Raw genomic sequence first — 13,590 nt, forward strand, 5'->3', positions numbered from 1 at the left:
ATCATGGCTACCCAGACTATTTGCACTACCCCCCCACCCCATCCTTTTTACGCTGCTGCTACTCTGTTAAGTATTTATGCATAGTCACTTTAACTCTACCCACATGTACATATTACCTCAACTACCTCAACTAGCCGGTGCCCCCGCACATTGACTCTGCAAGTAGCCTCCCTACTGTCACTTTATTTTACTTCTGCTCTTTTTTTCTCAACACTTTTTTTGTTGTTGTTTTATTCTTACTTTTTTTGTTTAAAATAAATGCACTGTTGGTTAAGGGCTGTAAGTAAGCATTTCACTGTAATGTCTGCACCTGTTGTATTCGGCACATGTGACCAATACAATTTGATTTGATAAAAAACAGACCTATTTCTAGGGCGACTGTGGTTCGATTCCATGGTGCTCATCTCAGTGGTTACCTGCGCTGTCTGTCCAGCACCTGTCTTTGCACGGCCCTCCAGCGCTGTCCCAGGGCCTCCAGCTTGTTCTCCAGCAGGGGCCCGTCAGGGGCCGACAGCTGCCCAATGATCTTCTCCCCTGTCTGGCTCAACCCGGACATGACAGGCAGGTGACTGGCTAGGCCCTCCTCTAGCTCCTATAGGGAAGAGAGAGGGGCTTACCGATCAACATAAAACTAGGAAACAAAGTTGTATTCATCAACAGAATGAGTCAATTGGAAATTGGCTGGTATGAGTAATGGATTGCAACTATAGGTTTTGGATAGATTGGACTCTAACGGTAACAAGCAACTAGTGCAGATCCTACAGATAATTATGATGATGATGTTAGTTGTAGAGATACCATATAATACATAATACTAACAACACAAATGCTCTCTCTCTCTCTCTCTCTCTCTCTCTCTCTCTCTCTCTCTCTCTCTCTCTCTCTCTCTCTCTCTCTCTCTCTCTCTTCTCTCTCTCTCTCTCTCTCTCTCTCTCTCTCTCTCTCTCTCTCTCTCTCTCTCTCTCTCTCTCTCTCTCTCTCTCTCTCTCTCTCTCTCTCTCTCTCTCTCTCTCTCTCTCTCTCTCTCTCTCTCTCTCTCTCTCTCTCTCTCTCTCTCTCTCTCTCTCTCTCTCTCTCTCTCTCTCTCTCTCTCTCTCTCTCTCTCTCTCTCTCTCACATTGTCAAAGCAAGTAAAATAGACAAACATAAGGGAAATAAACAATCAAAAATGAACAGTAAACAATAGTCACAAATCTTTCAAAGAAAAATAGACAAATATTATGGCTATGTACAGTGTTGTAATGATGTGCAAATAGTTAAAGTACAAAAGTCTCTCTCCCCCCTCCTCTCTCTCTACTGTAATGAACGACAGAGGGTGAAAAGTGCTGGATAATTAAGAAGAGAAGCCGTCTTGTTCACGTTCAAAGACATACATTTTTTCTCAGAGGCTACAGCCATACTCCCCAGCCGCATCAGTCGCTAACGTAAACATACTGTTGTGATTTGTTTGATCGTATTCAGATTATGGAAATAATTGTGTTTATCATAAATAAAACGTCAGAGTTTTCATTGAAGTGAGTGAGTTATACGCACTCCATTTCTCTCTCTCTCTCTCTCTCTCTCTCACACTCATACTCACACACACTCTCTCTCTCTCTCTGACCTCCTGGTGTGTCCTGGCTGTGTCCAGGTCCAGTTGTCCATCAAGTCCTTTTCCCTCAGTGAGGACCTGTTCTGTGTCGGTCAGCCACTGGCTCAGGTCGTTCAGGTCACAATGGAACTGTCTCCACTCCTCCACCGCACAGTCAAAACTCCTAGACAGAAAGGGGACAGCAGATATGGAATCAGTTGAGTTGAACTAGTCCAACCACTTACCTTAACCATTAGAGTGGAAACTAGCTTTACCCAGACCAATCCCTAACCTTAACCATTAGGGTGGAAACTAGCTTTACCCAGACCAATCCCTAACCTTAACCATTAGGGTGGAAACTAATTTTGACCAAGCCCTGATCTGGCTGTAGCCTCTATTATTATGGTGTCTATTGTGAATAGTACGAAGGCTCCATTGAGTTGTAATGCCCTCATAATGGACTGACCTCTCCCAAATACATTTCTGTAGTAGGGACCCTCACACTTGACACCCTTTTAGCACAATAACTGTATAAGGATTATGAACTGGGGTTCACGTTATGAACTGGTGTCGTCTGATGTGACCAATTTTGTATTTAGTTTTGCAAATGCATACAAAAGACAACCCCAACCAGAAATTCAGCCGTGGCAATATATTAATTTTGACAATAGATATTCTGCCGGTCAAAGCAACTTGGATATTATTCCATCTACTGAGGTCGGATTTAATTGATTTGAGTGTTCTGTTAAAGTTTTTGGCAATGATTTTATCTAAGGAAGGAAATACATCTACTCCCAAATACTTTTAATGGGAAACGATTGTGATTCCATAAGTAGAGATGGAGTCCTACATCAGGGTCTTAAGAGGCAGTAGGGCTGATTTGGTTAGATACATTTTATAACTTGAGATGAAATTGAATTTATCTATGATCTTTAATGCATTTGGGAGCAATTGAAATACATTGTCTAGATATTGTAAAATATCCTCTGCATATGATGAGATGAAGTGATGAGTAGATTTGAGGGAAATTGGTGTTATTTCCTTCGATTGACGAATTGCCTGGGGCAGGAGTTCCATGGATAATAAGAATAGCAGAGGTGAAATTGGATCGCCTTGTCTGCTGCCTCTAGTGATTCTGAACGGAGCAGAGCAGGTATTGCCTGTGGCTGAGAGATTGGCATATAGTATTTTAATCATATTAATGAAATTGGAGCCAATTCCCATATGTTCCAAGACAGACCAGCGATATGAACATTCTAGTCTATCAAAAGCTTTTTCTGCATGGAGAGATAATCCAGCCCAAGGAGCTGGTGTTTCTGATGAAGCATCGAAGATACTGTACGTAGGATAAACGCTTTTTAAAACCGCTTTGGTCTGTGTGGATCAAGTTGGGTAAGTAAGTCTCGAGACGGGACATTATTTATTATTATATTATTATTTTGGAAAACAGTTTAAGATCTGTGTTTATTAAAGATAGGGGGCGATAGTGAGAACACTGGTTGGTATCTTTTTTGAATAAAAGCTAAATTAGTGCTGTATTCACATTTCTCCCAAATGAACCTTTGTGAACGGCCATATTAACCATTCCGAGCAATAGTGGAACTAATTGATTCCCACATTTTAAATAGAACTTAGGACAAATACTGTCCCTCCAGGTGATTTGCCTTTATTCAGATTCAGAGTGTTTAATAGTCACGTGTAAAGGGTTGCAGGTGTGATTGCAGGGTACAGTGAAAATCTTAGGCTCCGAGCTCCAACATGCAGAACTAAGTGAAATAAAATAATGAAAAAAAAGATAGAAATAGAAATAGCATTATATGCATCATAACTGCAGCAGTGATTAATAAATAAAGTCATTAATAAATATATTCATGCTATCCAATGCCTGTGTTTAGTTTTTTTAAACAATTAATTAATTAATTATTCTGTGGGTGTTGGCAGGTGGATTCTGGAATCAGTCCGGAATCAGAATTAGGGAAATTCCTTATTTTTCCGATAAAGAGAAAGGAAAAGGAAAAACGTCACCCCATTCCTGACCTCTATTAAGCAGTAGTGAATGTGTGGGACGCCAGGGAATGACTGGAGAAATTACCAATGAACTTCACAATAAACTACCACCATATCTCTTAAATAAAGATAGAATAGGTCATTATCAATAAAATGTCACAATACGGTGCAGAGCGTTTGATTTGGCTGCTGGGGGGCAAGGAGACCCCAGCTCCGCTAAAACCATTGACAACTACATGCCATTTTCAAGGGATTGTTAAATAAATGTTTTAATATCATCACGTCTTGAAGAGGATAGTCAGAACGACGCATTTCCGATTATTCCACACTTAGGTCTATCATCAGGGTTATACAGCAAGTAACTGCATGCTTTTCATGACCAGTAAACATCAATTGATTATGTATTTTCAGATACATGAGGATAGCCTATCCATTTGGCACGTAGCTAGCTAGCTAGCTAAGGAAACAACACGTGTCATTTAGCTTGCTTCATCAGAGATAAGGCTTTTGGAAAGAGCTCGACATCGGCAAGTCCTCGTCCTGGTAAAGTTGTCAGTTGGACTTCTGTCATCATCACTATAGATGTCAAGCAAATCAAACACTATTTGGATAAAGCCATCTAGTTTATCCCCTGAAAGTTAGCTTGTTAACTAGCCATACTGACCTGATCTGTTATTAGCTAGCTAGTCAATTTGACGTAGTCCATCAATCAATGTAGCCCATCTTGTCTGTCAGCAGCAATCGGGATTAAACACTCTTAAAAACAATGTTGAATAGGGGATAATGTTTGCTAATTTTCTAGGTAGGCCTATGTTGGTTAGAGAAAAAAGTACATCTACTTACCACTATGTTTAGCCAACTGTACAAAGTTTCTACCGGTAGCTTGCAGAGTAAATATTATCAGCTAACAGTAAATTGACAAATGTGCCCTTCTACTGCTTGACAGACAGAGCCCACAAAGGATAGAAAATTAACCTAAACTATTCATACTTGGCAGGTATAGTTCCCTTTTATTGTATATCACTCAAATATCCAATTAATGGTGGCCAATATTGAGAAATATCGTAAGGCTACCCTCAGGTATCTGAAATTACATGAAAAAATTGATGTTTACTGACCATGAAAAGCATTCAGTTACTTTCTGTATAACTCTGATGATAGAGCTAAATGTGCGCAAGAGTTTTTTTTGTTATTTCTGACTATGGGCTTCAAGGAGGTGATGATATAACAACCAAATAGTTAACATGTATTTCAAATTCCCTTCAAATCACCACGCAATTGTCAATGGTTTTAGCGGAGCTGAGGTTATTTCACTCACTGTCTGACATGCTGAGAGTGTAGTGTGTACCAGAGCCATGCATTTAGATATATGGCTCTGGTGTGTTCTGTATGTGGTGTGTATGTATGTATGTATGTATGTACAGTTGAAGTTGGAAGTTTACATACACCTTAGCCAAATACATTTAAACTCAGTTTTTCACAATTCTTGACATTTAATCCTAGTAAGAATTCCCTGTCTTAGGTCAGTTAGGATCACCACTCTATTTTAAGAATGTGAAATGTCAGAATAATAGTAGAGAGAATTATTTATTTCAACTTTTATTTCTTTCATCACATTCCCAGTGGGTCAGAAGTTTACATACACTCAATTAGTATTTGGTAGCATTGCCTTTAAATTGTTTAACTTGGGACAAACGTTTCGGGTAGCCTTCCACAAGCTTCCCACAATAAGTTGGGTGAATTTTGGCCCATTCCTCCTGACAGAGCTGGTGTAACTGAGTCAGGTTTGTAGGCCTCCTTGCTCGCACACGCTTTTCAGTTCTGCCCACACATTTTCTATAGGATTGAGGTCAGGGATTTGTGATGGCCACTCCAATACCTTGACTTTGTTGTCCTTAAGCCATTTTGCCACAACTTTGGAAGTATGATTGGGGTCCTTGTCCATTTGGAAGACCCATTTGCGACCAAGCATTAACTTCCTGACTGATGTCTTGAGATGTTGCTTCAATATATCCACATAATTTTCCTTCCTCATGATGCCATCTATTTTGTGAAGTGCACCAGTCCCTCCTGCAGCAAAGCACCCCCACAGCATGATACTGCCACCCCCGTGCTTCACGGTTGGGATGGTGTTCTTCGGCTTGCAAGCAACCCCCTTTTTCCTCCAAACATAACGATGGTCATTATGGCCAAACAGTTCTATTTTTGTTTCATCAGACCAGAGGACATTTCTCCAAAAAGTACGATCTTTGTCCCCATGTGCAGTTGCAAACCGTAGTCTGGTTTTTTTATGGCGGTTTTGGAGCAGTGGCTTCTTCCTTGCTGAGCGGCCTTTCAGGTTATGTCAATATAGGACTCGTTTTACTGTGGATATAGATACTTTTCTACCAGTTTCCTCCAGCATCTTTACAAGGTCCTTTGCTGTTGTTCCGGGATTGATTTGCACTTTTCGCACCAAAGTACGTTCATCTCTAAGAGACAGAACGCGTCTCCTTCCTGAGCGGTATGACAGCTGCATGGTCCCATGGTGTTTATACTTGCGTACTATTGTTTGTACAGATGAACGTGGTACCTTCAGGCGTTTGGAAATTGCGCCCAAGGATGAACCAGACTTGCTCCCAAGGATGAACCAGACATTGTTTTTCTGAGGTCTTGGCTGATTTCTTTTGATTTTCCCATGATGTCAAGCAAAGAGGCACTGAGTTTGAAGGTAGGCCTTGAAATACATCCACAGGTACATCTCCAATTGACTCAAATGATGTCAATTAGCCTATCAGAAGCTTATAAAGCCATGACATCATTTTCTGGAATTTTCCAAGCTGTTTAAAGGCACAGTCAACTTAGTGTATGTAAACTTCTGACCCACTGGAATTGTGATACATTGAATTATAAGTGAAATAATCTGTCTGTAAACAATTGTTGGAAAAATTACTTGTGTCATGCACAAAGTAGATAACCTAACCAACTTGCCAAAACTATAGTTTGTTAACAAGAAATGTGTGGAGTGGTTGAAAAACCAATTAGGGTTACAGGTTGGGTTATGCTACAGTGAGGGAAAAAATATTTGATCCCCTGCTGATATTGTGCGTTTGCCCACTGACAAAGAAATGATCAGTCTATAACTTTAATGGTAGGTTTATTTGAACAGTGAGAGAAAGAATAACAAACAAATCCAGATAAACACATGTCAAAAAAATTGCATTTTAATGAGGGAAATAAGTATTTGACCCCTCTGCAAAACATGACTTAGTACTTGGTGGAAAAACCCTTGTTGGTAATCACAGAGGTCAGACGTTTCTCGTAGTTGGCCACCAGGTTTGCACACATCTCAGGAGGGATTTTATTCCACTCCTCTTTGCAGATCTTCTCCAAGTCATTAAGGTTTCGAGGCTGATGTTTGGCAACTTGAACCTTCAGCTCCCTCCACAGATTTTCTATGGGATTAAGGTCTGGAGACTGGCTAGGCCACTCCAGGACCTTAATGTGCTTCTTCTTGAGCCACTCCTTTGTTGCCTTGGCCGTGTGTTTTGGGTCATTGTCATGCTGGAATACCCATCCACGACCCATTTTCAATGCCCTGGCTGAGGGAAGGAGGTTCTCACCCAAGATTTGACAGTACATGGCCCCGTCCATCGTCCCTTTGATGCGGTGAAGTTGTCCTGTCCCCTTAGCAGAAAAACACCCCCAAAGCATAATGTTTCCACCTCCATGTTTGACGGTGAGCATGGTGTTCTTGGGGTCATAGGCAGCATTCCTCCTCCTCCAAACACGGCGAGTTGAGTTTATGCCAAAGAGCTCCATTTTGGTCTCATCTGACCACAACACTTTCACCCAGTTCTCCTCTGAATCATTCAGATGTTCATTGGCAAACTTCAGACGGGCCTGTATATGTGCTTTCTTGAGCAGGGGACCTTGCGGGCGCTGCAGGATTTCAGTCCTTTACGGCGTAGTGTGTTACCAATTGTTTTCTTGGTGACTATGGTCCCAGCTGCCTTGAGATCATTGACAAGATCCTCCCGTGTAGTTCTGGGCTGATTCCTCACCATTCTCATGATCATTGCAACTCCACGAGGTGAGATCTTGCATGGAGCCCCAAACCGAGGGAGATTGACAGTTCTTTTGTGTTTCTTCCATTTGCGAATAATCGCACCAACTGTTGTCACCTTCTCACCAAGCTGCTTGGCGATGGTCTTGTAGCCAATTCCAGCCTTGTGTAGGTCTACAATCTTGTCCCTGACATCCTTGGAGAGCTCTTTGGTCTTGGCCATGGTGGAGAGTTTGGAATCTGATTGATTGATTGCTTCTGTGGACAGGTGTCTTTTATACAGGTAACAAGCTGAGATTAGGAGCACTCCCTTTAAGAGTGTGCTCCTAATCTCAGCTCGTTACCTGTATAAAAGACACCTGGGAGCCAGAAATCTTTCTGATTGAGAGGGGGTCAAATACTTATTTCCCTCATTAAAATGCAAATAAATTTATAAAATTTTTGACATGCGTTTCTCTGGATTTTGTTGTTGTTATTCTGTCTCTCACTGTTCAAATAAACCTACCATTAAAATGATAGACTGATCATTTCTTTGTCAGTGGGCAAACGTACAAAATCAGCAGGGGATCAAATACTTTTTTCCCTCACTGTGAGTGTAGGGGTTAGGTTTAGGGAAAATATGATTTTGAATGGAAATGTATTTTAGGTCCCCACGAGGATAGAAGAACATAACATGTGTGTGTGTATATGTGCTCCCAGTCACCTTGGTCAGAGTGGATCAGTGTGTGTGTGCTGAGGACTAAGTTTTACATTTAAATTTTAGTCATTTAGCAGACGCTCTTATCCAGAGCGACTTACAGTTAGTGAGTGCATACATTATTTTATTTTTCATACTGGCCTGTGGGAATTGAACCCACAACCCTGGCGTTGCAAACGCCATGCTCTACCAACTGAGCTACATCCCTGCCGGCCATTCCCTCCCCTACCCTGGACGACGCTGGGCCAATTGTGCGCTGCCTCATGGGCCTCCCGGTCGCGGCCGGCTACGACAGAGCCTGGATTCGAACCAGGATCTCTAGTGGCACAGCCTTAGACCACTGCGCCACTCGGGAGATAAGTTGCGTGCCCTGGCATATCTCTTCATCCTCTCTCGTCTGTGGTCAATATCTGATAACTGACATTTACTCTGTACACAGGCTAGGTCAGTGGGGGATGAAACTCCCTGACAGACTAGTACAGAGACAGGATTCTCTCTCTCTCTCTCTCTCTCTCTCTGACACTGACACTGACACTGACAGATCAGTGATCAGAGTTACATCAAGCTTAATCTAAATACCCCTGTTAGAAGCGACAAACATATCCTCTCACATGCAATACTGGACAATCAAAGACTACATAGCTGCTCTTCTTCCCTCTATTGTGTTGCTACACTGAGCATCTTTTTCCACTTTAGTTCTCATTGTGTATGAAGACCTGACAGGTACTAAGTAACAATGTTGACCGTGCGTCACCCACCCTTTGCGGTGGTTGTACATGCGGTTGAGGCGGTCCCACTCTGCGTTGAGCTGGGTGAGGGCGTCTCTTATCTGTGCCACCTCTCTCTGCGACGCCTCCAGGATGGCATCAGGCTGGCGCTCATGGATCACCGTCACCTGCTCCCCCACACGCTCCAGACTCTTCTTTATACTCTGGGAGAGAGAGAAGGAGGAGAGGGGTAGGAGAGAGAGGGGGACAAGAGAGAGAGGGAGGAGAGAGGAGAGGAGGAGAGAAGTAAGTAAAAGAGTGAGAGGTAGCCGTTCAGATCTAAAGGACAATACAGATATTCCCTTCCCCCTCATATATCTCCCCTCCTCCCTCCCCCTTTCCCCTCCTCCCTCCCTCTCTCACCCTCAGTGTGTCCTCCTGGCTGGAGAAGTCTTCGTAGAGACCACTGCTGAGCTCGGAGGAGTTGAGCAGCAGTTCGTTGTCGGCCATGGCCAGCAGAACCTTGTTGATATTCAGCAGGTAGTCTGAGGAACTGAGAGAGGGTGCCCTCTCCTCTGGCTCTATCTGCTGGCAAGAGACGGTATTATGTTAGAAAAAGTACATGCGTGTGTATGGGTGTGTGAATCTGACATTTTGCAATTACATTTAGCAGACACTCTTAGAACGACTTACAACCAGTACATTCAACTAAGGTAGGTAACACAACCACATGAGTCTGTGGGGGAAGCATCAAATGTCACCATTTTGATATCACATTTAACATGACTATCATAAATACGTCACACAACAAAACAAGGTCATTAAAAGGACATAGTGAATAAGATAATAAGTGATGTGTAATACTAGTGATACACTGAACAAAAATATAAACGCAACATTGACAATTTCAAAGATTTTGCTGAATTACATTTCATTTCACGTAGGCCCGTGTAGCTCAGTTGGTAGAGCATGGCGTTTGCAACGCCAGGGTTGTGGGTTTGATTCCCACGGGGGGCCAGTATGAAAATGTATGCACTCACTAACTGTAAGTGGCTCTGGATAAGAGCGTCTGCTAAATGACTACAATGTAAAAAATATAAGGAAATCAGTCAATAGAAATAAATAAATAAGGTCCTAATCTATGGATTTCACATGACTGGGAATCCAGATATGCATCTGTTGGTCACAGATACATTACAAAAAAGATTTCACCATTTGCCTCATGCAGCTCGACACATCTCCTTCGCATAGAGTTGATCAGGCTGTTGATTGTAGCCTGTGGAATGTTGTCCACTCCTCTTCAATGTCTGTGCGAAGTTGATGGATATTGGTGGGAACTGGAACATGCTGTCGTACAGAGCATCCCAAACATGCTCAATGGGTGACATGTCTGGTGAGTATGCAGGCCATGGAAGAACTGGGACATTTTCAGCTTCAAGGAGTGTATAGATCCTGACATGGGGCCGTGCATTATCATGCTGAAACATGAGGTGATGGCGGTGGATGAATGGCACAACAATGGGCCTCAGGATCTCGTCAAGGTATCTCTGCGCATTCAAATTGCCATCGATAAAATGCAATTGTGTTCGTTGTCCGTAGCTTATGGCTGCCCATACCATAACCCCACAGCCACCATGGGGCACTCTGTTCACAACGTTGACGTCAGCAAACCGCTCGCCCACATGTCTGCCATCTGTCCGGTACAGTTGAAACCAGAATTCATCCGTGAAGAGCACAGTGGCCATCAAAGGTGAGCATTTGCCCACTGAAGTCGGTTACGACGCCGAAGTCCAGTCAGGTCAAGACCCTGGTGTGGACGACGAGCACCCAGAGATGAGCTTCCCTGAGACGGTGTCTGACAGTTTGTGTAGAAATTATTTTGTTGTGCAAACCCACAGTTTCATCAACTGTCCGGGTGGCTTGTCTCAGACCATCCCACAGGTGAAGAAGCCGGATGTGGAGGTCCGGGACTGGTGTGGTTACACGTGGTCTGTGGTTGTGAGGCTGGTTGGACATACTGCCAAATTCTCTAAAACGACGTTGGAGGCAGCTTATGGTAGAGAAATGAATATTCATTTCTCTGGCAACAGCTCTGGTGGACATTCCTGAAGTCAGCAGTCCAATTGCACACTCTCTCAAAACTTGAGACATCTGTGGCATTGTGTTGTGTGACAAAACTGCACATTTTAGAGTGGCCTTTTAATGTCCCCAGCACAAGGTGCACCTGTGTAATGATTATGCTGTTTAATCAGCTTCTTGATATGCCACACCTGTCAGATGGATGGATTATCTTGGCAAAAGATACATTGTCACTAACAGGGATGTAAACATGCGTATGGAAAATGTCTGGGATTTTTTATTTCAGCGCATAAAACATGGGAGCAACACTTTACATGTTGCGTTTATATTTTTGTTTAGTATAGAATGTGTCTCACCTCTACAGTCAGGTCTTGTCTGTCTCTCTGCTCTGTGAAGCTGTTTGAAGAAGAAGAAGAAGAGTCCATGGAGACCTCCGCCTGTCTCACTCTCAGCACCCTCAACTCCTGTAGAGATAAGATAGGGATTAAGACACCCACACACACGCACAAACACACTCACAACCCCCCCACTAACACACTCACAACCCCCCCCACTAACACACTCACAACCCCCCCCACTAACACACTCACAACCCCCCCACAAACACACACACACCCCCCAACAAACACACACACAACCCCCCCACAAACACACACACACACACCCCCCACAAACACACTCACAACCCCCCCACAAACACACAACCCCCCCACAAACAAACTCACAACCCCCCAACAAACACACACACACAACCCCACCACAAACACACACACACACACACACACACACAACCCCCCACAAACACACACACACAACCCCCCCATAAACACACACACACAACCCCCCCACAAACACACACACACAAACACCAGACAAAGCCATACTGTGTGTAATTAATCTCAAACAGAGAGCCTGCATAACATTGCCAAGGCCAACGGTCCTCCAGATCTTAAACAGATCTCTACTATGCTACGAGACGGGAATACATTTACATCTGAAATGCTGCACTGCACTTTATTTTCATATTAAAAGCTGGTTTGAGTATCTGTGCTCTCTCTCTCTCTCATTTAGTTTGTAGAGGTAAATGAAATCTAATGTTTTTACTCTTACTCTCTCAATCTGTGTGATGTACTGTTGTTAATACTATTATTGTATTATTACAGTGTTAGGATATACATGTTACATGATTGTTGAGTTATTGTAGTGATTGTGTAGCATTCTCTCTCACCCTCTGAGTGGTGTACTGCGTCTGCAGCCGGAGCAGTCGGAGTCTCAGCTCCTCCCTCTGGCCCTCATCTGCAGTCTGGAGCAGCACCTCCTCTCCTCTCCTCAGCAGCTCCTCCATGCCAGCCTTCTCCTCGTCCATCTGACCGGTCAACACAAAGGGTCAGAGTGAACGTTGTCACGGAAACAAAGACTCCCTTTCAATCAAAAAACTGAACTAGGGTTTTCCAGGGTTATAAAATGAACATTACGCCCATAATCAAAACCAAAAAAGAAATTAAACTGTGAATCCAAACCAAAAGTTGCTTGAAGAATCCTAAACGAAGTCCTTTTCCAGACAGCCGAGGGTCGACAGACAGGAGTAAGAAAAACACTCTGCTTCCTGACTGACATTGACCTTGGTCTGTGCTGGTGTGATTTGTTCAGCCGCTCTACACAATAATAAGTCCCTGATAACACACTCTGAGGCCAGACTGACCAATCACACCATTGTTTGTCTGTGACATTGAATATAGCTTATAGCACTTTGTGTGCTTTGTTTTATCAGTCATAAACTTAACCACTGTGTGTGCGCGTGTGTGTTTGGTGTGTGTGTGTGTGTGTGTGTGTGTGTGCGCATGAGTGAGAGAGTATCTGCCCAATATATACCTTGTCACCATCCAGGGTGTGTGTGGGGTCCTGCTGGTCCTCCAGGGCCCTGAGTGTTGCCTCTAGTTCCCCCTCAAAGGTTTGCATCAGGCTGGAGCTCAGGGCCTCCTCTGACTGGCTCTGCTGGAGCTCAGCAATCTGGTCCTGTTGGAGCTGAGAGATCTGGTGAGGGATCTGAGAGATCTGTTGTATCTGCTGAATCATATCCACAGTCCCAGGCTCCAGAGTGGTGGACATCTGGGTGTCAGAAACAAAAGAGGAAGAGAATTACCCCACTGTACGCATCTATCTACAGATTGAATGATAAAGCTCTGAACAGTTGTGATTGTAATACACTGAAACAGTGTTGTGAGAGTATTTGTACCTTGGCAGCTTTGATGCATTGGGAGACCTTGTGGAAGTTGCGGTTGAGTTCGGCCAGTTTGGGTTCTACTACGTCTCTGCAGGCAGGACCTCTACTGGTCATTAGGATGATGGCCTGGTCTCTCACACTGTCCACTCTCAGACTGATGTCATCCAGCTCCTCTAGCAGGGTCTATACACACACAACACATCAATCAAACAATTTATACATTAACAGGTTCAACATCAATAGCTATTACTCAAATTATTA

At 43.4% G+C, this 13,590-nt stretch overlaps 1 protein-coding gene across 3 annotated transcripts in view; it reads right to left on the reverse strand.

Annotated features, from left to right (window-relative positions):
- The window catches only part of utrn (utrophin), a 263,392-nt gene that overhangs the window by 148,579 nt on the left and 101,223 nt on the right, over positions 1-13,590 (reverse strand). For 2 of the 3 annotated variants that reach the window (XM_045210194.1, XM_045210196.1), the window contains 8 exons: positions 13,342-13,512; positions 12,978-13,214; positions 12,334-12,471; positions 11,462-11,569; positions 9,450-9,614; positions 9,078-9,250; positions 1,580-1,754; positions 417-592 (listed from right to left, as the gene is read on the reverse strand). In XM_045210194.1, the coding sequence (XP_045066129.1) occupies positions 417-592; positions 1,580-1,754; positions 9,078-9,250; positions 9,450-9,614; positions 11,462-11,569; positions 12,334-12,471; positions 12,978-13,214; positions 13,342-13,512 (1,343 nt within the window). The remainder of the gene's footprint in view (positions 1-416; positions 593-1,579; positions 1,755-9,077; positions 9,251-9,449; positions 9,615-11,461; positions 11,570-12,333; positions 12,472-12,977; positions 13,215-13,341; positions 13,513-13,590) is intronic. The other variant, XM_045210195.1, reaches the window with a different exon arrangement.

The sequence above is a fragment of the Coregonus clupeaformis genome, chromosome 33, assembly GCF_020615455.1.
Source record: "Coregonus clupeaformis isolate EN_2021a chromosome 33, ASM2061545v1, whole genome shotgun sequence".
Taxonomy (NCBI): Eukaryota; Metazoa; Chordata; class Actinopteri; order Salmoniformes; family Salmonidae; genus Coregonus; species Coregonus clupeaformis.